The following is a 27,780-nucleotide window of genomic DNA, read 5'->3' on the forward strand; positions in this document are numbered from 1 at the left end:
ACAGGCCACGGGACCAGAGGGCTGAGGCGGTGGCCGAAGACAGCCTGACAGCCCCAAGGAACTGCCACAACCCTTTCTCCAGAGATTAAGATCAGAGTTCTAAGCCTCTGACTAGAGGTGGTCAGAAGAGAAAAAAGAAGATGAAAGTAGGGGAGGAGGTGTAAATTTGATTTTTTTTTACACAATTATAGCTCTTAGCTTTACTTGATTAGGGGAAGTAAATAATGTATTTTTACAATTCTTTCCTAAGTTATATAGTCCCATGTTCTCAACTGGAAATATGTGATGTGTGATATGTGATATGTGTGTGTGTGTGTGTGAGTGTGTGTGTTGTGTGTGTGTATCTTTATAAAATCAATATTTTTTCCTGGTAACTTTTTTTTTCCAGTCTTGGGGCTTGAACTCAGGGCCTGAGCACTGTCTTTGGGCTTTTTCCTCAAGGTGAGGGCTCTGCCTCTTGAGCCACAACACCACTTCTGGCTTTTCTATGTATGTAATACCAAGGAGTTGAACCTGGGTCTTCATGTATGCTAGGCAAGCACTCTTAACACTAGGCCAAACTCCCGGCTCCAACTTTTTGTTAACTGAACAATTGCTACAGAACTTTCCTGTTTCCCTGTGCTTGAAATCTGTGGCTTTTCTTTTCACTCATGAATTTGTAATCATGAAATATATATATGTATATGTACTTATATATTATATAAAAGATATAAAATCTCCAGTCTTCCCCTTTACCTATGCATGTAGCCATCTTCCTAATTATTTTAATTAGATCCTGAAATTAAATAATCTTATTGTCATGCCATTGAGTTTAGAGTTCTCATGAACTCTAAAATTTGTCCAGTCAGCCATCATGAAGAACTTTGAGCTCTCCCTTCTCCTCCCACAAAACCTCCAGCCATTCAGGAACCATGTGTTAGAAGCAGCAGGTGAGGCACCATGAGACCCACAGATAAAACTTCCAGAAAATTCAAGTTCTTGTTCCTGTTCCAGTTTCTGCTAGTACTTAGAACAGGCTTTCCTTCCATCAGTCTTAAATGATGAGAGCTGAGCGTGGTGGCTCACGCCTGTAATCCTAGCTACTCAGGAGGCTGAAATCTGAGCATCAAGGTTCAAAGCCAGCCCAGGCACAAAAAAACCTGAGTCTTATCTCCAATTAACCTCTAGAAAACAGGAAGTGGGGCTTGGCTCAAGGGTAGGGTGGTAGCCTTGAGCTGAAGAGCTCAGGGACAGCGCCCAAGCCAAGTTCAAGCCCCATGACCCACAAAATAAATACATAAATAACGAGAGAAGAATATTTAGTGCCTACCTGGAGTTCTTCTCAAGTGAAAATAAGAAATACAGCTGGGAACAGGTAGCTCACGCTTATAATCCTAGTTACTCAGGAGGATGAGGTCTAAGGATCCTATTTAAAGCCAGCCCAGGCGGGAAAGTCTGTGAGACTGTTATCTCCTATTAACCACCAAAAAGCCTGAAGTGCAACTGTGATTCAATTGTTAAAGTGTTAGCTTTGAACGAAAAATGTCAGAGACAGTAGCCAGGCCTTAAGTTCAAGACCCATGACCAGTATACAGCATACACCACACACACACACACACACACACACACACACACACACACACCCCAAGGCCATTTTTGTAATTATGGAGAAATATGGTGGTAACTATTTAAAATCGTTTGGCAAAATTAAAATGTTATATACAACTCTGAATAACAAACAGAAACTGAATTGTAAGGGTCAATTTTTGGTCATGTTAAAATCTGATTCCCTGGGAGGAAAAGGGGGGGGGGGGAGAAATCCATCCAACAGACAAATAGTTTCAACCAAATGACCAATTCAGTTGAATTTCACTCATCCAGCAGTTTGTTTGCAGGCATGTAGATGTTCCAAGTGCAAAAACAACTTCGACACAAGAGTTCGTGTTTAAATAAAATGTCTTTAAATATGGAGTTACTTGGAAAAATTCACTTTGATGACTTACAATGGAAGCCAGCTTAGGTTGTTTTTTTTTTTTTCTTTTTTTGCAGTTGCTGATGGGCTATTCAGGTGGACTTTCCAAGGGTTTTCTCTGATTTTGTGTCCTCTGGTTTTGCAGAGTGATGTTACTCAAAGCCAGGAGAGACCAAATCCTGCTGGAAAAGATTACAGAGTGTCAGCCTCCCTGGCTTGGGGGTGGGGGACAGGGAAGCCCAGGGGCGCTGGGGGTTCAGAAGATCTTGCACTGGTTCATGGAGAAGAGCCTTCTCCGGTTCCGCCTGCGGGCCTGGTTGACGGCCGTCCTCACCGCGCACTCGAACACCTGCTGCACCCCGCGGTTGCTCAGAGCCGAGCACTCCAGGTAGCCTTTGGCGCGCACCTCCTGCGCCATCCGCTTCCCCTCTATGGCGTTGACGCAGGCGGCCCGGTGGGCTCCCACCTCCCTCTGGTCCGTCTGGGTGGCCACCACGAGTACCGGGGTGCAAGGCAGGTTGGTCCGGATCTCCCCGATCCATTTGCTCTTCAGGTTCAAGAAGGAGCTGTGGTTGGCCACGGAGTAGCACATGAGCACCACATCGGCCTGCTGGTAGGACAGGGGCCGGATGCTGCGGAAGGCGTCGTTGCCCGCCGTGTCCCACAGGCCCAGGCTGATCTGGACGCCGTCCATGAAGACATCCACGCCCGTGTTCTCGTACACCGTGGGCTTGTAGGCCTCGGGGAAGGTCTCGGAGGTGAAGCGCACCAGCAGGGACGTTTTCCCCACGGCGCTGTCACCCACCAGCACGCACTTGATGGAGCTCAGCATGGTCCCGGGGCCGCAGCGCGGATTCCGCCCTGCACAGCCTCAGTAGGCCGCAGCCAGCGCCATGGGGCCCCGGCCTGAGCCAGGGGGAGGACCGCAGGATGCAGGAGGAGCTGGGCGGTGTCACTGCTCCTCTCCCATCCAGCAAGGAGGCGCCAGGACTTCAAGTCCTAAAGCCTAGTCTCCACCTAGAACAGAAAGGGGGGGCGGGAGGAGACTGATTGAGTCCTACCCTGATGACAGGGATTGTATATGGCGCCAGCCCCTTCCCACCGCACTTGAATACCACGCCGCCTCCTGGTTAAGAGCTCCACAGACATGGATGTTCGCTTTAAATTCAGCCTGGTGAAGCAAGCACTGGAAGCTCACATCTGTAATCCTAGCTTCTCACGAGGCTGAGATCTGAGGATCACAGTTCAAAACCAACCAGGGCAGAGAAGTCCCCGTGAGACTCTTGTGACCAAAATGAGCACTAGAAAACTAGAACTGGTGGCCCTGTGGTTCAAAGCAGTAGAGTGCTAGCCTTGAGCAAAAGAGCTCAGGGACAGCGCCCTGGCCCTCCCTGAGTTCAAGCCCCACAGATGGAAAAAAAAAAAAAAAAAAAAAAAAGCACCTTGGGGAAAACAGTATAAGCCAACTGTTCTATTGCCACATGAAAAAGACCTCAGGAGCCAACCTGGTGTGTAAAGGCGACGCCTCCTTACAGCTGTCTTCCAGCTCCAAGAGGTGGAGAAGACAGCCCAGAATGCGCTCACTGTGCTGCAGGTTCTAGTGGATGCCAGGCATCCTGGGAACTGCAAGAGAGAGAAATGTAATGAGAGACGGATTTTATGGATTAATCACCCCGTCCTTGACATTCATATGGAGGCAAGAGAAAAGACCAGAACTCTGTGTACATCTGGCTGCATCTGAAATGGACTCTCCTCGGAGCTCCTTCTGCATTTGAAATCATGCTGCTACCCCTGCACCAGCATGCCTGCAGCATGTCACCTGAACTCCGAGCTGTGCTGCATCTCAAAACCACTTTTCAGAGATGCTATAAGGGTTAATATTTTCCCTCCCGCAGTATGTGCTGTAAATTTAGGGCCTTGTGTTTACCAAGTAGGTGCTCTACCATTTGAGCAAATCCCCCCAAACCTTTTTGTATACTATTTTTCAGAGGGAGTCTCACGTGGTTTGGTGTTGCTGCTGTTGTATTTTGTTTTTGCTTTTCGCTAGGAGCCAGCCTCTGTAATTTGATCCTCCTTCTATCACTTCCTGTATGGCTAGAATGAAAGTGAGTACGCCATATCCAGCTTAGTTTTTGAGATAGACTCTTCCAACTTTTCGCTCAGGCTGGCCTCAACCCTCAATCCTTCCAATCTCTTACGTAGGAGAAATTAAAGGTACAAGTCATTATGCCTGGACGAAATTATTTCTTCCACATTTATAAACGGTCACCTGTATATATTAGAGACTCTGCTAGACCCCTGTTTACACAAAAGAATGCTCTGGAAAGCCACCATACTCAGTAATTGTTAAGCAAGACGCCATTAATATAACAGGATATGAATTTTATGAGATAGCCAAATAAATTCTCATTTGCTGGCGAGCACAAGAACCCCAAGCGCTGAGTTGGGTATTGAAGACCCAACTTTGTCTGCCTCAACGTATTATTGCAAAGCCAGCCCTGCTTCATATGGAGCAAAGGTCTCGCGGACAAAAACTGGAAGTGAAGGTTGCCAGTGCACACTGGCTTTGCAGCCCTCCCAGCCATCTTCCTGCTATATCACGTTGAAGGCAGATCACTCATTTTAAAAAATGACTCCTCTGAATCCTCACGTTCCCTTCCAAGCCATTTTTTTCTTTTGGCCTGTCTCAGAGCTTGAACTCAGGACCTGAGCACTGTCTTTGAGCTTTCTCAAAGCTAGCACTCTACCACATGAGCCACAGCACAATTTCTGGCTTTTTGTATGTCTATGGGGTACCAAGGAATCGAACCCAGGGCTTCGTGTGTGCTAGGCAAGCACTCTACCACTAGGCCATGCTCCCAGACCTCCAACTCATTTTTAATGTGTGTCAAACCATGGTTCTTTTTGGTTGAATTATATACATTTGCCTATACAAATAGGTTAAATAAATCATTTAGGTGACTTTAATGAACTCCCTTTTTTAAAAAATTTCACATAGTATAATAAGAATAGTAGTCACAAAGACAAACCTCTTGTTTCATTAACCTAGAGTTCATTTTGTTTAGACTCATCCTGTATGACACAGCTTTATTTGTACACAGCTTTTGAGCTATTGTGATCCTCTGTTAGGAGAATCCTAAATGTGCATTAATTACTACAAACAAGGGAAACCATGGATCCTATGCTCCTTTCAGCTTGGCTTACTTCACTTAATAGGATTTTTTTCCAAGTCTTTCCATTTCCTAATGAAAAGGGTGATGTCATTCTTTCTAATAGCAGCATAGAATTCCATTGTGTATAAGTACCACATCTTCTCAATCCATCTGGTGAGAGAAATCTGGGTAGATTCCATATCTTAGCTGTGGTAAATAATGCTACAATGAACATCATTGTGCTAGTAGCTTTAGTATGCCCTTGTTTCTGATCATTTGGGTAAATGCCAAGGAGTGGGATTGCTAGGTCATAGGGGAGCTCTATGTGAACTCCCTTTTTTTTAAAAGACACATATTTTGAGTCCCCTTAGCCAAATAATTTAATCTGTCAGAGTCTTTCTTGATTTCTTCATAAAGATGAGCCACTGTGTTATTTATTTTTATGACTATTTATTTAAGATCCTAAATGGCAAAGTGCTATGGGACAGGAGGAGGGGTGCCAAGCGTCAGGCAGACTCTCTGAAGACACCTACTTTGAGGGAGGGTTTTAGAGTATCAGATCTTAGTTCTTAAATCTAGGGATAGCTTAAATGTGTGTGTGTATGTGTGTGTGTGTGACTTAATTCAGAGTTAGGACTTCTTAACACACTTAAAATGTTTTGTAATCTCAATGCAGCAGGACTAGAATTAGGAAAGTGATTCCTATTCAAATGAAATACTTTCAGTAGATTGAGATAAAGCCAGATTTCCTGAGAGACTTCTGAAAATCTAACCTGAAAATCTAGAATCTGAACTACTCCAAAATCTGAAAGTCTTTGAGTTCTAGTATGATATGACAAACTGAAATTCCGCACCATGAAATTTAGTTTCATGTGCACACATATTGTTTAAAAATGTATAGCTTACCTTTGGATTGCGTGTATAAGTTATATATGAAAATGTAAACGAGGGCCAGGAATTTGGCCTAGTGGTAGAGTGCTTGCCTAGCATGCACAAAGACGGGGGGTTCGATTCCTCGGTATCACATACATAGAAATAAGCTGGAAGTGGTGCTGTGGCTCAAGTGGTAGAACAGTAGCCTTGAGGAATGCCCAAGAACAGTGCTCAAGCCCTGAGCTCGTCTAGGACTAGCAAAAAAACCCCAAAACAACAACAAAAAAAACCTGAGAGGGTCTTTTGTTTTCTCTATTCCTGAAAAGGGCCAGATCTAGAAAATACTGTGCCAAAGGATGCTCTCAGAGCTACTTTATGATTATCAACGCCCCCGCCCCTTACTAACTAGAATCATTGTTGATTGTTGACTTGTTCTCTGCTCTCATTTTTCAGAACTGGCTATTTACAAAAGACAAAAAAATCAGCCAGGAACTGGTGGCTCATGCCTGTAACCCTAGCTCCTCAGAAGGCTGAGATGTGAGGATTGTAGTTTGAAGCTAGCCTGGGCAGGAAAGTCCATGAGACATTCATCTCCAATTAATTACCGAAAGAACTGGAAGTGGAGCCATCACTCAAATAGTGCTAGCCTTGAGCACAAAAGCTGTCCAGGAAGAGCACCTAGGCCTGGAGTTCAAGTCCCAGGATGGACACACACACACAAAGAATGAAAAGAAAAGCAGCTAGTAAAGGAAAACCTTTCTCTGCCCGAGGGATCTATATGAGCTTCAGAGGTAAGGAGGTAGTAGAGAGTTTCCCTTAACAGGATTTAATGGCTCCCACGTGGACTTAAAGTAGATCTTTATTATAAATACCTCAGTAGATTAACACCAAGTCCATGATATTGCCCAATTCTAAGGCAGCATCTATGACATAGGACCTCATCATAGGCCATGTCACCACCACTACCACCACCATCACTGCCACCAGCACGACCATCCAACCCTAGTCTAGTCCATGTGCTAGTTCTCTCTTTTCTTAGCTGTCCCCATCAAACCCAAGATGACCTCCTCTCCCGAACTCCTCATCTTTTCCTTTTCTTTTTTGGTTGGTCGTGGGACTTCAGCTCTGAACTTGGGCACTGTCCCTGAGCCCTATCAGATCAAGGCTAACCCCCTACCCTTTAAGCCACAGCCCCACGTCCGGTTTTCTAGTAGTTAACTGTAGCTAAGAGTCTCATGGACTTGAGTGCCTGGCTTGGCTTTGAACCTTGATCCTCAGATCTCAGTCTCCTGAATAGCTAGGATTATAGGCAGGAGCTACTGCACCTGGCTCCTCATCTTTTCTTTGAGCTATATCCACAGATCCTCAATACGCTGATTATACAAATAAATGTAATGAAATGTTCCAAAACTGATCTAAAGGACAAGGCGAAAACCAACTAGCACCAAAACCACTAAGAACCAAAAACTATAAAGCTTTTCCTGTTGGGTTTTTTTTTTCCCAAAACTGACATTATACTTTATATATAGTTTGCATTTTTCTCTTTTAATTTTATTGTTATTATAGTATATTTTATTCATATAGTTATCTTATTTTCCTTTATATTTGATTTCCCATAATAAGATTCTCTGACATAACTTTCTAAGCTACATGAAATTCCATTTACAAATGTTTAGCCAGTTGCCTATATTTTAGTTGTTCCTAATTTCATTGTAACAGTTAAATATTTGTATGTAATTTTGCATAGATGACTTTTTTTAAGAACAAATGGTATGAATGTAACTATAAGAACAAAAGAGATGGGAAACTGAAGTGATGGTTTTAAGTGTGTATAACACTATTATTTCATCATGTTAACAACTACTACTGGTTATATTTGCCACTTTGCTTTGTTTTCATTTATTTTTAATGAAAATGAAGATTCTCTTCTCAATTGCTTGAGCATGTGTAGATTTGTTTTTCTTCAAAGGCTTTTTAAATCTTTGTAAAGGTAAAGGACATCGATTTTTATTACTTGGGTGAAATATTTTTTAAATATTTATATAATGGCTATGTGTTCTGGGAAGTCCCCAAGGTTCTTGGTACTCTCCTACTGCTGAGCTAAGTCTATAAAGTAGCATGTCCCCCACTGTGGAAAGAAACTCACTATACTGAGATGCCCAAAAGGTCATTGAACCCCACCTACTCAGTTCCCCCACAAGGAAACTAAGTTCTACAGGAAAGTGGTTTAACTGCTGGGGCACACTTCAAGGCCAGGAGCGGAATCCGCTGACTCAGCATTTTCCATCTACAAGGCCTTTTCAAAGGCACCTTGAGTTTACAGTTCTCTGCCTCCTGCTCCTCCTCCTCCTCCTCCTCCTCCTCCTCCTCTTTTTCTTCTCCTTCTCCTTCCTCTTCCTCTTCTTCCTCTTCCTCTTCTTCTTTTGTACCAGTCCTAGAGCTTGATCTTCTTCATCTTCTTCCTGTTCTTCTTCCTCTCCCTCTCCCGCTTCTTCCTTCTTCCTCCTCCTCCTCCTCCTCCTCCTCCTCCTCCTCCTCCTCCTCCTCCTCCTCCTCCTCCTCCTCCTCCTCCTCTTCTTCTTCTTCTTCTTCTTCTTCTTCTTCTTCTTCTTCTTCTTCTTCTTCTTCTTCTTCCTCTTCTTCTTTTGTGCCAGTCTTAGATCTTGATCTCGGGGCCTAAGTGTTGTCCTTAAGCTTTTTTGTTCAAGCATAGTGCTCTATCACTTGAGCCATACCTCCACTTCTGGTTTTTGGTGATTATTGGAGATGAGTCTCAGGGACTTTCCTGTCAAAGCTGACTTCAAACTACAATCCTCAAACCCCTGCCTCCTGAGTTTCTAGGATAATAGGCATAAGCTATCAGTGCCCAGATTCTGTGCTGGCTCTTTTAAATATCGCAAGCACGATGTTACCACGGCTTGCTGGCAGATATTTCAAATTATTCATACTGGAGCAACAACTTTTACCTTTCTCCTAGAGAGATCTTCTTATTGGTCCTGCTCCCTTTTTACTTAAAAAGTTAAAAAAAAGAGTTCCTGGTTCTAATACAAAAATGTTCTTCAAATAAATAGTTTTTCCTTTCTCCCTGACTTCCTTCCAGACAGATCACCTCATCTGGGACCATCATTAAGGAATTTGAATAGGCTTTTAATTGACAAATGATTTTTTTTTGTCAGTCCTTGGGCTAGAACTTGGGGCCTGGGCACTGTCCTTGAGCTTTCTCAAGGCTAGTGTTCTATCACTGGAGCCACAGCACCACTTCCGAATTTTTCTGTGTATGTGGTACCAAAGATATGAACCCAGGGCTTCATGTATGCTAGACAAACACTTTACCAGTGGGCCACACTTTCAGAGTGACGAATGATTTAAGAGAGAAAAAAGTGACAAGTTGTTTTGCTCGGGATTTTTATCCCAGAGCTCTGAACAGAGGAGAGTGATTTCGACATAGTTTCAACACTGAAGAGAAGTTGGTTGATTTACAGCAGGCCCAGATATGGAGCCAGAGATCTTGATTAGATTCTTATCTTCACTTCTGATTAACAATATAACATTGGTATATGGGGAAGGGGGACAGAAGAAATGTGTATCACTGAGCTCTCTGACAAGTGGGCTTCAAAATGCAGCTAGCAGTGCAGTTAGCAAAACTGGGAAGGCAATTGAAAAGCATGTATCTTCCATTTCTTACTGAAAGCCAAGAAACAAAGAGTAACACATTCCCAGTGTCCTTGAAGCTACCAGGGTACTACAAAGTCCTTTCTTTTTTCTTTTTCTTTTCTTTTTGTGAAGGAAGTATGCCACTCCTGTGAGGTTACTTTATTTGGTTGGTTTTTGTTGTTGTTGTTGTTGTTGTTGTTGTTGTTGTTTTTGCCAGTTGGGGCTTGGACTCAGGGCCTGAGCACTGTCCTTGGACTTTCTCAAGGCTACAGCTCTACCACTTGAGCCTCAGCATCACTTCTGGCTTTTTTTCTATGTATGTGGTACCGAGGAAGTGAACCTGGGCCTTCATGCATGCTAGGCAAGCACTCTACCACCAGGCCAAACTCCCGGCCCTTTATTTGTATGTTTTTAATTATTTTTTTTTCCAGTCCTGGGGCTTGAACTTAGGTCCTGAGCACTGTCTTTGTGCTTTCTCAAGGCTAGAGCTCTATAGCTTGAGCCACAGCACCACTTCTGACATTTTTTCTATGTATATGGTACCAAGGAATTGAACCCCAGTCTTTGTGCATAGTAGGCGAGCACTCTACCACTAGGCCAAATTCCCAGCCCTCAAAGTTCTTTCTTGATCGTTTCATTCAACATTTGTACTACTAACATTAAATTATAAATACAGAAAAGTCTGTAAAAAATGTCGGAATATCTCCCTTTAATTGGCTTTAAACTAGGCCTACTTGAAAAGTGCTAACCAGTTCAAAAGATAATAAAGAAAATGTTCACGTGGTTTAAACTGAATCTAGCAGTTTTTTGGGGTTTTTTGTTTTGTTTTTTGGCTAGTCCTGGGGCTTGAACTTAGGGCCAGGGCACTGTCCCTGAGTTTCTTTTACCCAAGCCTAGCATTCTATGACTTGAGCCACAGCGCCATAGAAACATTTTTAATTTTTTTTAGCTTGCATAATGATTTCTCTGACCCTCACTACTTTTTTCTAGTAGAAGAAGTGATTTTAGATGGTGTAGAACGGTATGGCTATTCTTAGTATAATAATGTCCCTGATAGCTGGGACATCAGAGAAGAGAATCCTGAATTAGAAAGCAAAGAAGAAGTACCTTCCTGCATACAAATCTCCTTGCTCTCAGCCTCATCCCACAAAATCAAAATCCCAAACTAGAAAATGCCAAGAGAACACTAAGGGAAGAGAGGTAATATTTGCCTGGGCAGTGAGAATCAAGGGAGGGAGGAGTGACATCTGAACTAAATCAGAGAGAGAGGGAGAAAGGGAGAGAGGGAGGGAGGGAGGAAGGGAGAGAGAGAGAGAGAGACAGACAGACAGAGACAGAGACAGAGACAGAGACAGAGACAGACAGACAGACAGGCACAGAGAGACAAAGAGACAGAGTGTAGGGGGAGGGTGGGTCTTGCTTAGGCAGAGGAGGTAGCTGGTGCAGGTGTGCAGCTGTGCATTTGAGGAGACGGGGTGGAAAAAGCCAACGCTGGAGTCTGAAATACAGGTCAGGATGACATGGGAAAGGCACTCTGGGGACAATTTTCCAAGAGCCCTTTATAACTATGGCAAGTATAAAATAATCACCTAGCTGGGCACCAGTACCCCCGCCTGTAATTCTAGCTACTCAGGTGGCTGAGATCTGAGGACTGCAACCTGAAGCCAGCCTGGGCAGGAAAGTTCATGTGACTCTTATCTCCATTTAACCACCAGAAGCTGCAAGTGGAGCTGTGGCCCAAATGCTAGAGTGCCAATCTTGAATGAAAAAGATAAGAAATAGTCCTGGGATCCTGAATTCAAGACCCATACCAGCATAAAAAAAAAAAATAACGAAATAAAAACCATCTCCACCCAGCTTTCTCTCTCCATTCCTTCCTCCTCTGGTCCATCGCCATGTAACATTCTCTCGTCCTACCTTCCCTTTCCTGCATCAATAACCTGCTGCTGTCAGCTCCTGAAATACATCCTCCCACCTACTCCTTCCTGCTACACTGCCACCTGTCCCAGAGCCCTGACCGAAGGCCAGCTCTTCCATGAGGCCTTCCACAAAGTCCCAGTATGTCATTATTCAAAAACAATACTTAATAATGTGAAAAAAACACATTATTTTTCAAATTTCTTCCATAAACATAACAAAAATATTATTATAAAAGGTACTGCCAAAAATTTTTAAAAAAAGGACGTGGAGTTGCATGTGGGAAGAATCATTCCTGGAAGAAGTAACATGAGGAATGTCACTGGATAGTCATTCTCGAGAAAGTGTGGAGGCCTGGGTGAGGAAGGAAGGGAGGTCACATGCCTCTGCTGTCACGTGAGCAGCTCCCATGGGTCTCTACAGTCGTCTCTTACTCGGGGATTACTCCACGAGGGTTCTTACAGACACCACTCAAAGTTTAAAACAACTCAGATCACATGATAGGCACGTCTGTAATCTCAGCACTCAGATGGTAGAGGCAGGACGATCACAAATTCAAGGCCAGCTACATGTCCCAAATGAAACAAAACAAAACGATGAGCTGAGGGTCAGTGGAGGGTCAGCTATTTGGGAGACTGAGATCTAGAGGTTCAAGGTACCAAAAAATAATCTGAGAGAAAGCCAGGTGCAGTAGCTCATACCTGTAATCCTAGCTACTCAGGAGGCTGAGATCTGAGAATCACGGTTCAAAGTCAGCCCAGGCCCTAAAGAAGGAGAGACTCTTATCTCCAATGAACCACTAGAAAATGGGAAGTGGGGCTGAGGCTCCAAGGTGGGTCAGTAGTCTTGAGCTGAAGCACTCAAGGACAACACCCAGGCCCAGGGGTAGAGCGGGAGCCTTGAGCTGAAGAGCTCAGGGACAGTGCCCAGGCCCAGAGTTCAAGGCCCATGACCCACCAAAAAAAAAAAAAAAATCTGAGAGTTTGTCTTCATTTAGGGAAGTTGGACTCAGCATGGGCCTGTACTTCCAGCCAAAACCAAAAGCCTAAAATTAGGGGGAGTTCAGCTCAGGCTCAGGTCAGAAGCAAGACCTTATCCTAAAACAACCAGCCAAAACCAGGGCTGGAGGTGTGGCTTAGCTATATCACACCCACCTAGTGTAAAATCCCGAGTTCATACCCCAGTACAATACTGATGATGATGATGGGCCAGGAGTTTGGCTTAGTGGTTAAAGTGCTTGCCTAGCATGCATGAAGACCCGGGTTCGATTCCTTGGTACCACATATATAGAAAAAAAGCCGGAAGTGGTGCTGAGACTCAAGTGGTAGAGCTCTAGCCTTGAGAAAACCCAAGGACAGTGCTCAGGCCCTGAGCTCAAGCCCAGGACTGGCAAAAAAAAATACTGATGATGATAGTAATAGTAATAATAATATAATAGGCAGGCACCGCTGGCTCAAGCCTGAGAACATAGCTACTCATGAGACTGAGATCTGAGGACTAAGGAGGTTTTGTTTGTTTGGGGGTTTTTTTTTTTGTCAGTCCCAAGGCTTGAACTTGGGGCCTGAGCACTGTCCTTGGGCTTTCTCAAGACTAGAGCTCTACCACTTGAGCCACAGCACCACTTCTAGCCTTTTCTGCATATGTGGTACCAAGGAATCAAACTTGTGTCTTCATGCATGCTAAGCAAGCACTCTACCACTAGGCCAAACTCCCAGCCAGGATTAAGATTTAAAGCCAGCCAGGGCAGGAAAATTCATAAGATTCTGATCTCCGATTAAACAGAAGTAGTGGGATGGCTCAACTGGTAGAATGCTACCCTGAAGCAAAAAAAGCTAAGCAACAGTGTGCACACCTTGAGTTCAAGGTCCAGTACCAATAAGTAAATAAACAGTCGTGATGATAATCAGAAAGTACACACACACAACTCTGAATCTCCCAGTGACCTGGGTTGTACTCAGGCCACCCTGCTCCCCATTTCTAATGTCTCTGGGGGAATTAAAATCCTAGCGGCAGTAGTGAGGTGTAATAGTGATGACTCCACTGCAAGGACTGATGGGAACGTATTTCTTATCACTGAGTGTTCTTGAAAGCCCACTTAATTCTGCCCTGAAGTTCCATTGCTGGCTACCAGCCTGGCCAAGCTGGCCCCCCTCCATCGTCCCTGAACTACCATTTACTTGGTATTGTTAAGAATCAACTCTGAATGAAGGAAGGTCATATGAGTGCCGTCACCCTTAACAACCAAGTATGTGAAATTATGGATTTGATTGTTGAATCGATTTTTTTTCTGAAAACATAAAAAGAAATACATAAACCTTAAAAATGTCATTTAATGTCTACCCCAAGAGGACATTGCTTTCTACCCACTGATCTGTGTGCCATGCTCAGAGAAATATACAACCAGTCCAGTCACTAAAGATCCCAGCTGAGCAAACTAACCTTTTTATTGTCATGGTAATGTTTAGAGGGGTTACAGTTACATTCGACCTGTAGTGGGTGCATTACTTCTAGTGTGTGTGTGGGGGGGGGTTAGTTTTGTTGAGATTGGATCCTGCCATCTAGCCCAAACAGGCCTCAAACACTTGATTCTCCTACCTCAGTCTCCCAAGTGCTGGGATTATTGCTATATAGTACTACACTCTATTTCTATTTTTTGTTATGTTGTTTTGTTTTCTCTCCTTAGTTGTATTCACTGCCCTCTTCAATAATAATCATAATAATATGAGCCAAGTGCTGGTGGCTTATATCTGTAATTCAAGCTACTTAGGAGGCTGAGATCTGAGGCTCACAGTTCAAAGCCAGCGCAGGCAGTCCACTAAACTACCCGAAAGAGTCCATCTTTTAAAGAAAATGTCCCTCGAGCTACTTTGTCTCTACACCAGAAAACAGACTAAAACGCCATCTCCAAAGTGCCCCTTGTACCTCCGCCCATGGCCCGAATATCCAATAGGAAGTTAACCAAGCAGTAATGTGTGCTTTCACAGTAACCTGTGCCTTGTGCACTCAGGGAAGCAGAGGAAGGACTATCACAACACAGAAGTTCAGGGGCTACCGTCCTGGCCCTGCACAGCGTGGAGCCATGGCCCCTTGGTACCATCTGCAGCTCCTGCCTCCACCACCTCTGACCAGAGAACCTGCTCACTACGAACCCTAGCACACGGGTGGTTTGGGTTCTCTCAAGATCTCAGCAAGGGCTTATTTTGTTTAGAGAATTGTTTTTTCGTTTGTGGTACCTGAACCCTGGGCCTGGGCGCTCTCCCTGAGCTCTTCAGCTCAAGGCTACTGCCCTACCCTCTGAGCCACAGAGCCACTTCCAGTTTTCTAGTGGTTAATTGGAGATAAGAGTCTCACAGACTTTAGTGCCTGGGCTGGCTTTGAACTGTGATCCTCAGATCTCAGCCTCCTGAGTAGCTAGGATTACAAGCATGAGCCACCATGCCCGGCAATTATGTTTTATATTAATAAAGCTTATATAATAAGATTAAATTTGAAAGCCTCTCAGTAGACTTGGGATTCCATATCCTGTGAAGCTTTGCTAATCAGACCCAAGACGCGCGTGTGTGTGTGTGTGTGTGTGTGTGTGTGTGTGTTTGAGAGAGAGAGAGAGAGAGAGAGAGAGAGAGAGAGAGAGAGAGAGAGAGAGAGAGGTGATGTGTTGCATGTAATTAGAACTATTACTGCTCTAGGGAGATGAGAGGGGAAGCAGTGCCCAGATTCCTCAAGGACAAGGACAGGAGGGTCTGGTCGTCAGAGGGTGGAGCTTGTGGGCACAGCAAGAGGCCATCTCCCCAGAGGGCACCTGCTAGCTCAGTGTGCTGTCCAGGCTGATAGGGAGGCCCCTCCCTATCTTCCATGTTCTTTTGTGACTGCAGTTGCTGAAGTGCAACTGTCCTGAGAAGGTCAAGGCTTGTCTACCATTTTAACACTCCCATGGAATGTGTTGCTAGTCCCATTTCCCCCTTACTTTTGGGTAGAGGAAGTTTCCAGATCTTATATTTAACAGCAAGGCATCAACCAGACATGCTCCTCGAGGGGTGGGGGGGATAGGGGGGGCTGAGAACTGAGGATCATGGTTCAAAGCCACATGGTATTCCCGGAAAATGGTGGTAAAATGGTACAAGGTAATTTTCTCACTTCAAGCCACAATGAATACAATTATGATTCACCTAGTAGGTATGGCTTCCAAAGTCTGCTTTTGCTTTCTGGTTTTGTTTTGCCATTTCAGGAAGGGCAAACAGGGGATGCAGAAAGGGAGAGGAATGGTGAGCAGATGCAGTCGTGGGATTCAGTAGACACTGTGTGCAAGGTGTGGAAGGAAGACACTGGTGGGCAAGGATGGGAAGAGAGAACCGGGGAAAGCAAAGGAAGAGGTGCCAAGAAGAAATGTACTAATTATCTGACCTATGAAATGGTAACCCCTCTGTATGATACCTTAATAATAACAATAAAATTAGACTTAAAAGAAACCAGTCATTCCCAATTGAATGGTTAAGATGCGTAAGAAGAATTGTACTTCTTAAAGGATTTCCTTTGGAAATCTCTTGACATTATAGAATATGGAAATAATCATCTGTGAATAATCACTCATCACATGAAAATTTTACAGACTTACAAATGAAATGTGCAAGTGTTCCTTTTCTTTTTTCTTTCTTTTATTTTTCTTTTTCCTTTTTTATTTCTTTTTGGTGCTAGTCCTAGAGCGTCAACTCACAGTCTAGGTACTGTTTTTGAGATTCTTTTGCTCAAGGCTAACCCTCTACTTCCATCTTTTTCTGTGTGTGTGGTACTCAGGAATCCAACTCAGGGCTTCATCCATGCTAGGCATGCACACTGCCACTAAGTCATATTCCCAGCCACAACTAATAGCTTAAGTTGCATTTGTTACCATGAACCTCTATTACCATCATAAATATATATATATATAATTTTTACTTTTTGTCAATCATGAGGCTTGATCTTAGGGTCTGGGCACTGTCTCTAAGCCTTTCTACTCAAAGCTAGTGCTCTACCACTTTGGTCACACCTCCACTTCTGGTTTTCTAGTGGTTAATGAAGATAAAACTCTCACAGACTTTCCTGCCAGGGCTGTCTTTGAATCATAATCCTCAGATCTCAGCCCCCTGAGTAGCTAGGATTACAGACATGAACCACCAGTGCCTAGCTATGTATTTACTACCTATTTTAAGTTATATATTATTTACAGCTACCTGTTTGCTTTTGCCAGATAGTCTATGTACAGGAATAAAGTAAAAAAATATTGTGTTAGCAGATGTAGGAAACTGTGGCCCTGCCATACATAAGGACTTTGTGAATGTTTCCTCTCTTTTTCCTATATATAATCCCAATACCCTCACCAAAACAGAAGAGATTATTGATATAATAAAAATGATCTGCCCAGGGGCCAGGAGTTTGGCCTAGTGGTAGAGTGCTTGTCTAGCATGCACAAAGACCTGGGTTCAATTCCTCTGTACCACATACACAGAAAAAGCTGGAAATGGCACTATGGCTCAAGTGGTAGAGTGCTAACTGTGAGAAAGCCCAAGGACAGTGCTCAGGCCCTGAGTTCAAGCCCCAGCACCGGCAAAAAAAAAAAAAAAAGATCTGTCCAAAGGCACTGGGGTTTGAGAAAAATCTGATTTTATCCAAAGAAAAGGACACCTGAGGGAATTTGTAGACCTCAGAGGTTTCTCTGGCAATGGGTTCACATTGAATCCACCTATATGGCTTTCCTTATCTTGGCTAGGAAGAATAGTCACAGGCATTCCATGGCTAGCGGCCTTTGTAGCCCCTAGTCAGAACAAACACTAGTAGACATTTTCATGGTAACTGAGAAACACATGTAAGAGGAAGAGAAGACACGGCATGTGCATTTAGAGGTGTTTGCTCTCCTGTGGGCCGAAGGGACAAGGGCGGGGGGAGTAGAGATCCATCTGGAAGAAAGGGAGAAAATGTGCCAAGTGCCTGCCTGCACCAACAAATAGATTGCAAGGGATCCTTGCCTAGAGACATGGGGTGGGAGGGTTGCATTGGCCTTGATGTACTGGTATACAGATGCTTCCTCACCTAGAATGGGGTTGCATCCCAACAAAGCCATCCTAAGCAGACAAGGTGATTCACTGAAAATCCACTTCATCCACCTATGTACTGAACAGCCTGGCTTGGCCTAACCTACCTTAAACATGCTCAGAACTCTAACATCAGCCCACAGTGAGGCCGCACCATCTTACAGGAAGCCCATTTGATAATAAAGTCTGGACTGTTTCACAGTATCAAATACTATGCTGGAAGTGAAAAACAGAATAGTTTACGGGTTTCATCATAAAGCCAAACCATCATAAACATGGATTTGTGCTAGGAGGGTTGTAATGGGGGCAGAGGTTTATACAGTATAATACCATTATAATATATATATATATATATTGAAATTGGCAAGAAATTTAACTACAGGTATACAATTATTACAGAAAGCAAGTTGTTCATCTTCTATTACATGAAGCTGTTGTAGCTGTTTATTTTCTTATACTATCCTAGACAAAGAGAATCTTGACTCACATTTCACTATTTAGCCAATTTCACATGTTCTCTCTGCGGAAGGTTGGAAAGAGGTTTCTTTCCCTCCCTATCCCTCAGTGGCCATGACAATCTCATCTTCCCACTTTCAGCAGAGCTGGCAGATTGATTCCCATGGGTTTAGGATAAGTCTCCAACCCCACCCTGAAGCCACACACTGGGTGGACAAGAGACTAGTAGAGAAAGCAGGATTTCAGTTCCCCAACTTGCACATCATGTGCTCACTAACAAATCATGGCCAACTGGGCTTCCGTAGTCAGAGGACAGCATGGTAAAAGGGCTATCTCCAGAGTCATCTGCGCCCTGCCAGATGTCCAGCTTTAGAGAGGAAGACCACGTCTTAAGCTGAGGAGCAAGCACATTTGATAGCAGCTGGAGGAGAGGGTGGAGAACTGTTCCTCATTCAGAACTGAGGAACAACCTGTAGCCTTTCTGGAGTTGGCCAGTGAGAAGAATGTTAAATGGAATTAAATAAAGAGGGAATTTAAAGAGATTTCCGTAAAGGGAACTAGCTTGACTTCACGGAAGAGAATTAGGAGCATTAATCATATATTCTTTGCAAGGAGCTCACTAGAGCCTTCTGTGCTACTCTCAAAGATCTGATGCAGGTCTGTCGGCCATCTTACCCTCATTTTTATCTCATCCGACATCAAGATAACCAGAAGTTGGTTTTTCACAGCCGCTGCCAAGCTTCTTCTGCTACACTAAAAGCACCGAGGCAGGGTTCTTAATGTGAGGTCGAGGATTGGTCAGCAGGTATTGGTAAAAATCTAATTCCAGGTATCTAATCCCTGCCCATCCAACAAACCCTGACCTGGGCCTCCAGGGTAGGCAGGCATCTTGGTTTTGGTTTTTGTTATTTTGTCAGTCGTGGGGCTTGAACTCTGAGCCTGGGCGCTATCCCTGAGCTCTTCAGCACAAGGCTAGTGCTCTACCACTTAAGCCACAGCGCCGCTTCAGTTTTCGGGTGGATAACTGGAGGTAAGAGTCTCACAGACTTTTGTACCTGGACTGGCTTTGAACCTAGATCCTCAGGCTCCTGAGAAGCTAGGATTACAGGCGTTAGCCACTGCACCCAGCGGCATTCCTGGTTTATGCTCCATTTTTCCTACCATTCCCTAAGAGATCAGAAGCCTTGAAGATGAGGAAAGTGAATAAAGTAAAAGAACACAAGATAACAAAGGTTGTTTGAAAGCCATTTCCTAAAGATTGACAGACAGCCTGCTGAAGCAGTTGGGTCAGAAACATGGCTTCTTCTACAGCAATGTCATTTACTTTCAATAGTTTTATTCTGTGGTATACTTTTGGTATAGCCTATGTCTACATGTCTTCTTATCACTATTTTGGCTGTAAGCATTTGGATTGAGGAAAATTCAAATATATGGAATAATATTTACCTTAAAAATCGTTTCTTTCCTCAATATAGTGTTTCCTTTAATATAGTATTATCATATACTAATGTCCCAAAGTTTTCCTAGACATAATTCATCTATATATTCTCTGTCTGTCTGTCTGTCTGTCTGTCTGTCTGTCTGTCTCTCTCTCTCTCTCTCTTTTCCAGTCCTGGGGTCTCAGTGTTGCCCTTAAACTTCTTTTGTTCAAGGCTATTGCTCTACCACTAGAGCCACAGCACCACTTAGCTTTTTCTGAGTAGTTTATTGGAGATAAGAGTCTCACAGACTGCCCAGGCTGGCTTCAAACTACGATCCTCATATCTCAGATTCCAGAGTAGCAAGGATTATAGGTTGTCCTCAACCTCACCTCTGACTATCTCACTTTGTTTAAAGTTCCCCTGTTCATAACCATTCCCAGTTGGTTCAAATGCCTGACAAAAGTTGTTTTCCTGTAGAAGAAAAATTCCTTTAAGGAATTTCCTTTAAGGTGTATCTTAAGTATAGCCGTCCGGGTTAAATCTGTTTCTATAACAAATACATACTTCTCTCTTTGCTCTCTCTGTTTTCATACCTTCTTTGCATCATAGGCTCTTTGATTGTGAGCCTCTTCCCCTCAACACATGCACATGACATGGAAATATATTTCCTGGACCAAACCAAACTATTATCTTTAATCTTTTAGTGTTTCTCAAAGTAAGATCTACAGACAATTCCCATCAGTCTTGCCACTCCCACACTGTGAATGAATGAAGGTATAATCTAGGATGCTATATTTGTTAAAACATCCCCTTCCCGGAGGAGTCTTTTTTTTTTTTTTTTTTTTTTTTTTGCCAGTGTTAGGGCTTGAACTTGGGGCCTAGGCACTGTCCTTGAACTTTCTAAAGGCTAATACTCTACCACTTGAGTCACAGCACCACTTCTGGTACTGAGGAATCGAACTCAAGGGTTAATGGATGGTAGGCAATCACTCTACCACTAGGCCACACTTACAGCCCCACCAGAGGATTCTTAAACACAGTAGAATTTGAGAGTCCATGTTTTAGAAAAATCATATCCTCCCAGAATAGAGCCTCTTTTTTAAGCAAAGTGGAGTTGTTTTCACACCTATTTTCTTACCTCTGAGATCAACAACTCTGTCTCTTCCTAAGGAGTTTTCTATCCTTTCTCTGTGTCCTCTGTTGTTGAGTTTTGTTTGTTGTTTTTTGCCAGCCCTGGAATCTTGCTGTGTTGCCTACACTGGCCTTGATCCTACATTGACAGAATTATTTATGCTGATGGTATAAATATTCTTCTTATTGCTGATCTCTTACCTCTCAACATGACATCACTGACCAGAGAGTCTGTATTTCCACCATACAGATAGATGAGAGTAAAGAATTTCACAGACTTGCAAATTTTCTGGCTATATTACAACTTGCTTTTGCAAGCAAGTACAATCTGTTACTAGAATACCACTGAACATTTTTCAGTAATTTTGCAAGATTATTTCTTTTTTTTTCATTAAAGCCATTGAAGCCATTGAAAATTCACCTCTTCCCACCCATTCAACACAAATGACCTTACCTTTATGTCAGCAGATTATGCAAATGATCAGTAATCCATAATGCAAATTAAAAAAGGCTGAAGTGCAGTGACCAGCTCCTGTCTCAGTCAATCCAGTGCCTGCCCACTTCACTCACTCATGCTGCGAACTGCTCAGTCCTTCACTTACTTTGGTAATAAAGTGAACGGAGGATTATATGGAGTCACCACTGGGTGATGACAGCCACGCTGCATGTCACTCATGTCACTTGCGCTCACTTCCTTAATTTTCTTTTCTATGAAATGCGGAAGAAGTCACTGCTGACTTCAATTTTACGAGAAACTAAGTGCAGATAAGAAGGCTCCAACATTTGCTGTAAGAAGCCACTGAGCTTTCAATAATGCTCTAGAAACTTATTCAAACCGTGATTTATTAATATTCTATTTTACAGGACAAAGAAAGATGGGACGTTGAGAGGGCATTGCCTCCCTTGAAGGCAAATTTCTTTCTTTGTTCTCCACCAGAGTGATCCGATGAGATCCTAGCATGTAAAGCTTGAGTGTTTAAAAGAAAGTGACCCAGGTTGGTGGGTTAAAATGTAAACAGGAGGGCCGGGAATGTGGCCTAGTGGTAGAGTGCTCACCTAGCATGCATGAAGCCCTGGGTTCAATTCCCTGGAACCATATACATAAAAAAAAGCCAGAAGTAGCATTGTGGCTCAAGTGGCAGAGTGCTAACCTTGAACAAAAAGTGTTCAAGGACAGTGCCCAGGCCCTGTGTTCAAGTACCAGGATTGGCAAAACAAAACAAAACAAAAACCAGTAAATATAAAGCGAGGCAGTGGTGGCTGAGATCTGAGGGCTGAAGTTTGAAGCCAGCCCACATAGTTAAGTCTGTGAGACTCTTATCATCAATTAACCATCAGAAAATCAGAGGTTTTGCTATGGATTAAAGTGGTAGAGTGAGAGCTTTAAGCAAAAACGCTCAGGGACAGCGCCTAAACCGAGTTCAAGCCCCATGATTGCCAACAACAACAACAAAATGTAATTATGAGTGAGCTAAAAATGCTCACAACCCTGACCTAATCATCTCCTACCCAGGAATTCATCCCAAGGAGTGACTCACGAGCAGAGGAAATTCCAAGTGCAGACAGGGTCACAGTCAAGATGAAAGGTTCACTGCTTTTCAACACTTACTCAGTTTGTCATCTTGAAGCTTGGGCCCTGGACAGCAGAGTTCTAGATCAATGGTCTCGAATTGCCACCTGTAAAACCTGTAAGTCATTTTAGGTATTAGATTTTTAATTCTATGGATTCCTGGATCCTATTCCAGATCTAAGATAGGAGGAAAAAGAATTCCTAATTCTTGAAAGATCCAATGTGGTTTCCATGACCAGCTAAGATCAGGATCAGAAAAATCAGTATTATCTAGGAATATGACCCATGCCTTAGGAACATGAGATTTGAACTAAGGGACTTGCACTTTTTAGGCTGGTACAATCCCTCTGAGCCATGCCTCCAGCACATGATGGAGTTGCTTGAGGCACTCAAGCAGTTGCTGGAATCAAATGATTAAGGGCCATGGAGGGTTCATGTGTTTCTGGCATTCTCTCCTACCTCTATTCATTCCTTTCCTCTCTCCAATCCTTTCTCCCTGTGTGACCCAATTCCTAATATGACTATACTGTCCTCAGTCTCCCTTCTTGAACCCCACTCTCTTATCTTCATCTTTTACAGGCCCTAGAGCCCCAGAATTTCCTCTCTTGTATGTTCAGTGGGTTTCTAGAAAGAAAATGGTATCACTATTTGACTGACATGCTCTGAACACATTCACATAAGTGAGACTGTCTTGTAAAATTAACATATCAGCCGTACCTGTGTGTGTTTGCACATGCTTGCACGCACCAGTTCTAGGGCTTAAACTCAAGCCTCAACACTATCCCTAGCTTTTGTGCTCAAGGCTAGTGCTCTACCACTTGAGCCACAGCTCTACTTCTTGCCTTTTTGGGTGCTTTATTGGAGATAAGAGTTTCATGGGCTTTCCTGCCCCAGCTGGCTGCAAACTTCGATCCTCGGACCTAAGCCTTCTGAGTAGTTAGAATTACAGACATGAGCCACTGGTGGCACTCAGCTGTACCTGAATTTTTTTTTTTGCCAGTCTTGGGGCTTGAACTCAGGGCTGGATACTGTCCTTGGGCTTTCTCAAGGCTAGAGCTCTACCCTTTGAGCCACAGCACCATATCCAGCTTTTTTTTTATGTATGTGGTACCGAGGAATCAAACCTGGGTCTTCGTGCATGCTAGGCAAGCACTCTATCACTAGGCCAAACTCCCAGCCCAAGTGTACCTGAATTTTTTTGTGTGTGTACCTGAATTTTTTAAGAGGACTTACTACTTTAATTTAATCTAGAGTGAAAGAAGAGAGAACAGGATGCCTTTTAATCTTAGTTTTTACCGAGACCCAACATCCAGAGCCCAAATAGCATTTTGAGCATTTATGGTCAAAATGACCCCAACTCTTAAATGAAAATGGATTTTTTTTAACTATGGCTTGCTAGCACTAAAATCAACCTGCTCTAAAATGAAATGATTTAATTTATACTGATTATACTGATCAAATAGGAAATGCCCTTCTATCTACCTATGATTCATCTCTCTCTCCCCTCTCCCTCTCTCTCTCTGTGTCTCTCTGTGTGTCTCTCTGTCTCTGTCTCTGTCTCTCTCTCTCACTCTCACTCTCTCTCTCGGTCATGGGGCTTGAACTCTGGACCTGGGCTCTGTCCCTGAGCTCTTCAGCTCAAGGCTACTACCCTACCCCTTGAGCCACCACTCAGAGTACTTTTATATGCCTGCGAAACCAGTACAGAAAGTCTTGAAAATAATCAATTCCTATTCTAGTTTTCTTATTGCATACATGTTACAACTGTAAAACACTTAACCCCTGTGTTAAGCAAAAAGCCACCCCAAGGATGAAGAGGCAAAGACGGCCCAACTCTTTTCAAATGGAATTGGGTTAGAGCTGTGATGGCTGATAAGGAGGAGCCCCGTGGTGTGAGAAGAGTAGAAAACCACTGAATGAAGTCTGTTCTGCTCCGTTGGCCCTCAACGTTCCCCCTAACGTATCCCCACCTACCTCTCCCATCCTGTTTCCTGCAAGGGTCCAGCAAACTTTCTTTTCTTCTCAGCCAGTATCTTCAACTAAGCTGGTCACCTCCAAATTATTAGCCTCGCTTTGTGCCAAGACACACACTGTCCTCCAGCTGTGAAATGAATGGCTTCCCCTTCTCCTCTCCATCTGCTCGAGCTCACTTCCCTCCACAGCCTTTATCTTCCCTTCTTGGAACTCAGCTAACTCTTAAAGTCCATGCAGCCCATTTCATCACTCCTTTCCCATCTTGCAGTTTCCTAATGCTTCTTCTTATCATGACCACTCAGTTCTAAAGTCACACACCAGCACAGGGGCTTAAACTCAGGGCCTGGGTCCTTTAGCTTTTCACTCAAGGCTGACACTCTACCATTTGGGCCACAGCTTCAGTTCTGGCTTTTTGCTAGTCAGTTGGAGATGAGAGTTTCACAGCCTTTCCTGGGCTAGGCTAGCTTTGAACCTCCTTCCTCAGATCTCAACCCCCTGGTAACTAGGATCGCAGGAGTAATCACTGATAACCTCCGCAACACCAATTTAGAAGCAATAAGTGAGCAGCTATGTGTTGCTTACTTGAATATTTCATTGGCAACTTTAATTGAGCATGACACCTAAAAACAGTGATTTCCTAAATTTCATTAAATTACCATTTGGGCTACTGATTGATAGTTGGCAGCACAAATCGAAATCAACCACAATCAAAAACTAAACTGAACGTATAAATGTGTACTTGTACAACACTCAGCCCTTTTAGTAAAGAGGAAAGAAACAATTGAGACGGAAAGTCCGGAAAGTACATCATTTTTGCTTTTGCTTTTGCTTCTTTTCCTAAGTGGAAAACGTGAAAATTGATACTTGCACAAGTTAGAGAACCTTTAGTTCTAGTTCATATACACTGAGCGATATTTAAACTATTTACAGAGTTGAAAGCAGTTAACAATCACTGTTCTAATGATTCAAAAACTAAAATTCTTGTCAGGACTTCGTGGGGGGGGGAGAATTACATAATAGAATAACTACCTTCCTGCTGTAACTTGGTTCCACACTTTATATAAGTTATAGACCCAAGTTATTACAATAGCTAGCCTAAAGTAAAAGCTAAATACTCCTGTAGCCACTGAAGAAATATTTCCAAAGAGAAGTCTTACCTGTGGTAAAATAGCAAAGAAATTTCTCAACACCAAAATGACTGACTCCGGAAATCCAGTTGGCTGGTAGACACAGGTAGGTAAAAAACCAACATAGTCAAAGTCTTTTCTTGTGGCAAGTTCTTGCTGGGATCTGCCTTTCTCTCCTCCTAGACTACAACTGATTCACGTTAGAACCACATGTATGAAGTTGGGCTGGCAGAAGAGCCCACCCTAGTCGCCGGGGCTGAGCGTGTACTGGGCTTGTGATGTAGACAGCAGAAACAAAAAGCGATCAGCAAGTTCCTGTGCTGCCGTTGATTTCCTGTCCCCGGCTCTCTACAGAGGGGCTTTCATCTGTGTGGGTTCAGGGAGTTTCTCTCCAGAAGAACAGACAAGCTACTCTGCTAAGAGGCAGAAAGAACAAGGCTCTGTTGGCTGCTGGCTAGATTTGTGTTTAATTTAGCCTTTTCCTTATCCCCAAGACTGTGTTTATCTCCCCACACTTCCTGCCTTCTCCTTCAACAAATCACTTCTGAGCAACTGAGGAAAGGAAGAGGGAAAAATACAAGATGGTTCCTTAAGGAGGAGGAGAAAGAAGAAGAAGGAGAAAGAGAAGAAGGAGAAGGAGAAGGAGAAGAAGGAGAAGGAGAAGGAGAAGAAGGAGAAGGCGAAGGAGAAGGAGAAGAAATCCCCTGCACTGACTGGCCTCATCTAAATTGAGCTTAAAGAAAAGTCCCTTCGAACTTACCGTCAGCTTGGCAAGCATGCGACTCACCGTGTGTTGTTTACTGTCTCTTCTTTATGTGTGTAACTGCTGAATAATAATTTGGAAAGATCAGGCTCAGTCACCACACAGACACCCACCCTCTCATGCATCCACACCTGTGTGGGGCCCACTAGACTCTGACTTATTTTCAGACTCCTCCAGATTCCGTTATTTGCCTAAAAGCCCAGATTGCCTTTCTTGTCCCCTGTGCTATCCGGGTGCAAGGACCATCTGCAATTACTTAGATCATGGCCAAACTCACTGGCTAAACCATCTAACTTCCCCAACAAACCCCCAGGCCCTGACTCCCAGAATCATTATAACTTCTTCTGCCAAGGGTAGATGTCTGGGTGCCATCAGAATAATGTCAACGCCTCTGAAGTCCACAAACATGAGTCAAGAGCAGGGCACTACTGGCTCGTCCTGTAATCTTAGCTACTCAGGAGGCTTGAGATCTGAGGCTCAAGGTTGAAAGCCAGCCTGGACAGACAAACTCAAAAGTGCTTATCTCCAATTAACTAACGTGAAGCCAGAAGTGGAGGAGTGGATCAAGTGCAGAGCGGCAGCCTGGAGCAAAAAAGCTCAACAGAAGTGCAAGTGTGTGTGCATGGGTGCACTGCACACACGCACACACACACACACACACACACACACACACACACACCAAGAATAGAGGCCCTGAGTTGAGACACAATATCCACTTCCACTTCTGGGATGGGGCTGAAGACGCACCCCCGACTTTAGACTGTATTGCCAGGTAGCAGCAGAGAAACGCAAAGACCAAAATAGACAGGTCCCTGTCCCCACAGCACCTCAGTCCTAGAGTGGGACTGGGAAAACAAACAAAAACGTTCACATAAATGCCTTCATTACTAATTATGGCAGCTACTAGAAAGGAACCAGAGAAGAAGCCAGTCCAAATGGCAAGATAATAACTGCTTCCTAGATGAGGTCATAGAGCCTTCCTTGAGCAGGTGACATTGAAGGTAAGACTTAGAATTACCTGAGAAGTCTGCTAGGTGGCCAGTGGCTCACACTTGTAATCCTAGCTCCTCAGGAGGCTGAAATCTGAGGAGCTCGGTTCAAAGCCAGCTCAGGCAGGGAAGTCTGTGAGACAATTATCACTCAATAACTACCAGAAAACCAGAAGTGGAGCAGTGATTTAAAGTGATAGAGTATTAGCCTTGAGTTGAAGAGCTCAGGGACAGTGCCCATGCCCTAAGTCCAAGCCCCATGACTGACAAAGAAAAAAAATGAGAAAAAGAATTATCTGAGAGATCTGTTCAGTGCATCCGTTGCTTGAGCCCATCTGAGAGGAATCTCATTTCATTGGTTTGGATTGGGTCTTGGCGTTGACATTTTAAACTCTTAAAGTGCTGCTGCTTCCATAAAGGAAAAGAAGGAGGGATCCTAAAGAGAATGAGAGGAAGAGCATTCCAAACAGAGGCTAATAGTGTGGACAAAGGCCCAGAGGTACAAAAGGGCTTGGCATAATCAGGAAGTGAAAGGTAAGTGATCCTGGGGCACCGTGATAGAGGCTAGTAATATGAAGATAAGCATTCTTAGAAATGATCACATGGCCCCCAAGGCCACAAGAGATTCTTACACGAATCTAAATGGGACCTTGGTAAATTCCAGTGGGAAACTTCTGCCCCACATCACCTTCTTCTAGAAAATTCTCTGTGGAAACCCTAATCACTTTCGTGACATT

The 27,780-nt window shown here is 43.7% G+C and overlaps 1 protein-coding gene across 1 annotated transcript; it reads right to left on the reverse strand.

Moving 5' to 3' along the window:
* Positions 1-2,000: 2,000 nt before the first annotated feature.
* Rhoh (ras homolog family member H) lies at positions 2,001-22,310 on the reverse strand. Its single transcript, XM_090344085.1, has 3 exons — positions 22,230-22,310; positions 3,457-3,574; positions 2,001-2,968 (listed from the first exon to the last, which is right to left on the reverse strand). Exon 3 carries the CDS (start codon positions 2,781-2,783, stop codon positions 2,208-2,210), a length of 576 nt encoding a protein of 191 aa, XP_090200211.1. The 5' UTR covers positions 2,784-2,968; positions 3,457-3,574; positions 22,230-22,310; the 3' UTR covers positions 2,001-2,207.
* Between the last annotated feature and the right edge of the window lie 5,470 nt (positions 22,311-27,780).

Source organism: Megascapheus bottae, chromosome 13 (genome assembly GCF_031878675.1).
Source record: "Megascapheus bottae isolate mThoBot1 chromosome 13, mThoBot2.hap1, whole genome shotgun sequence".
Taxonomy (NCBI): Eukaryota; Metazoa; Chordata; class Mammalia; order Rodentia; family Geomyidae; genus Megascapheus; species Megascapheus bottae.

Bases quoted from the DNA above. Each gene is read 5' to 3' on its own strand.
- Rhoh (XM_090344085.1), bottom strand. From the start codon at position 2,783: ATGCTGAGCTCCATCAAGTGCGTGCTGGTGGGTGACAGCGCCGTGGGG.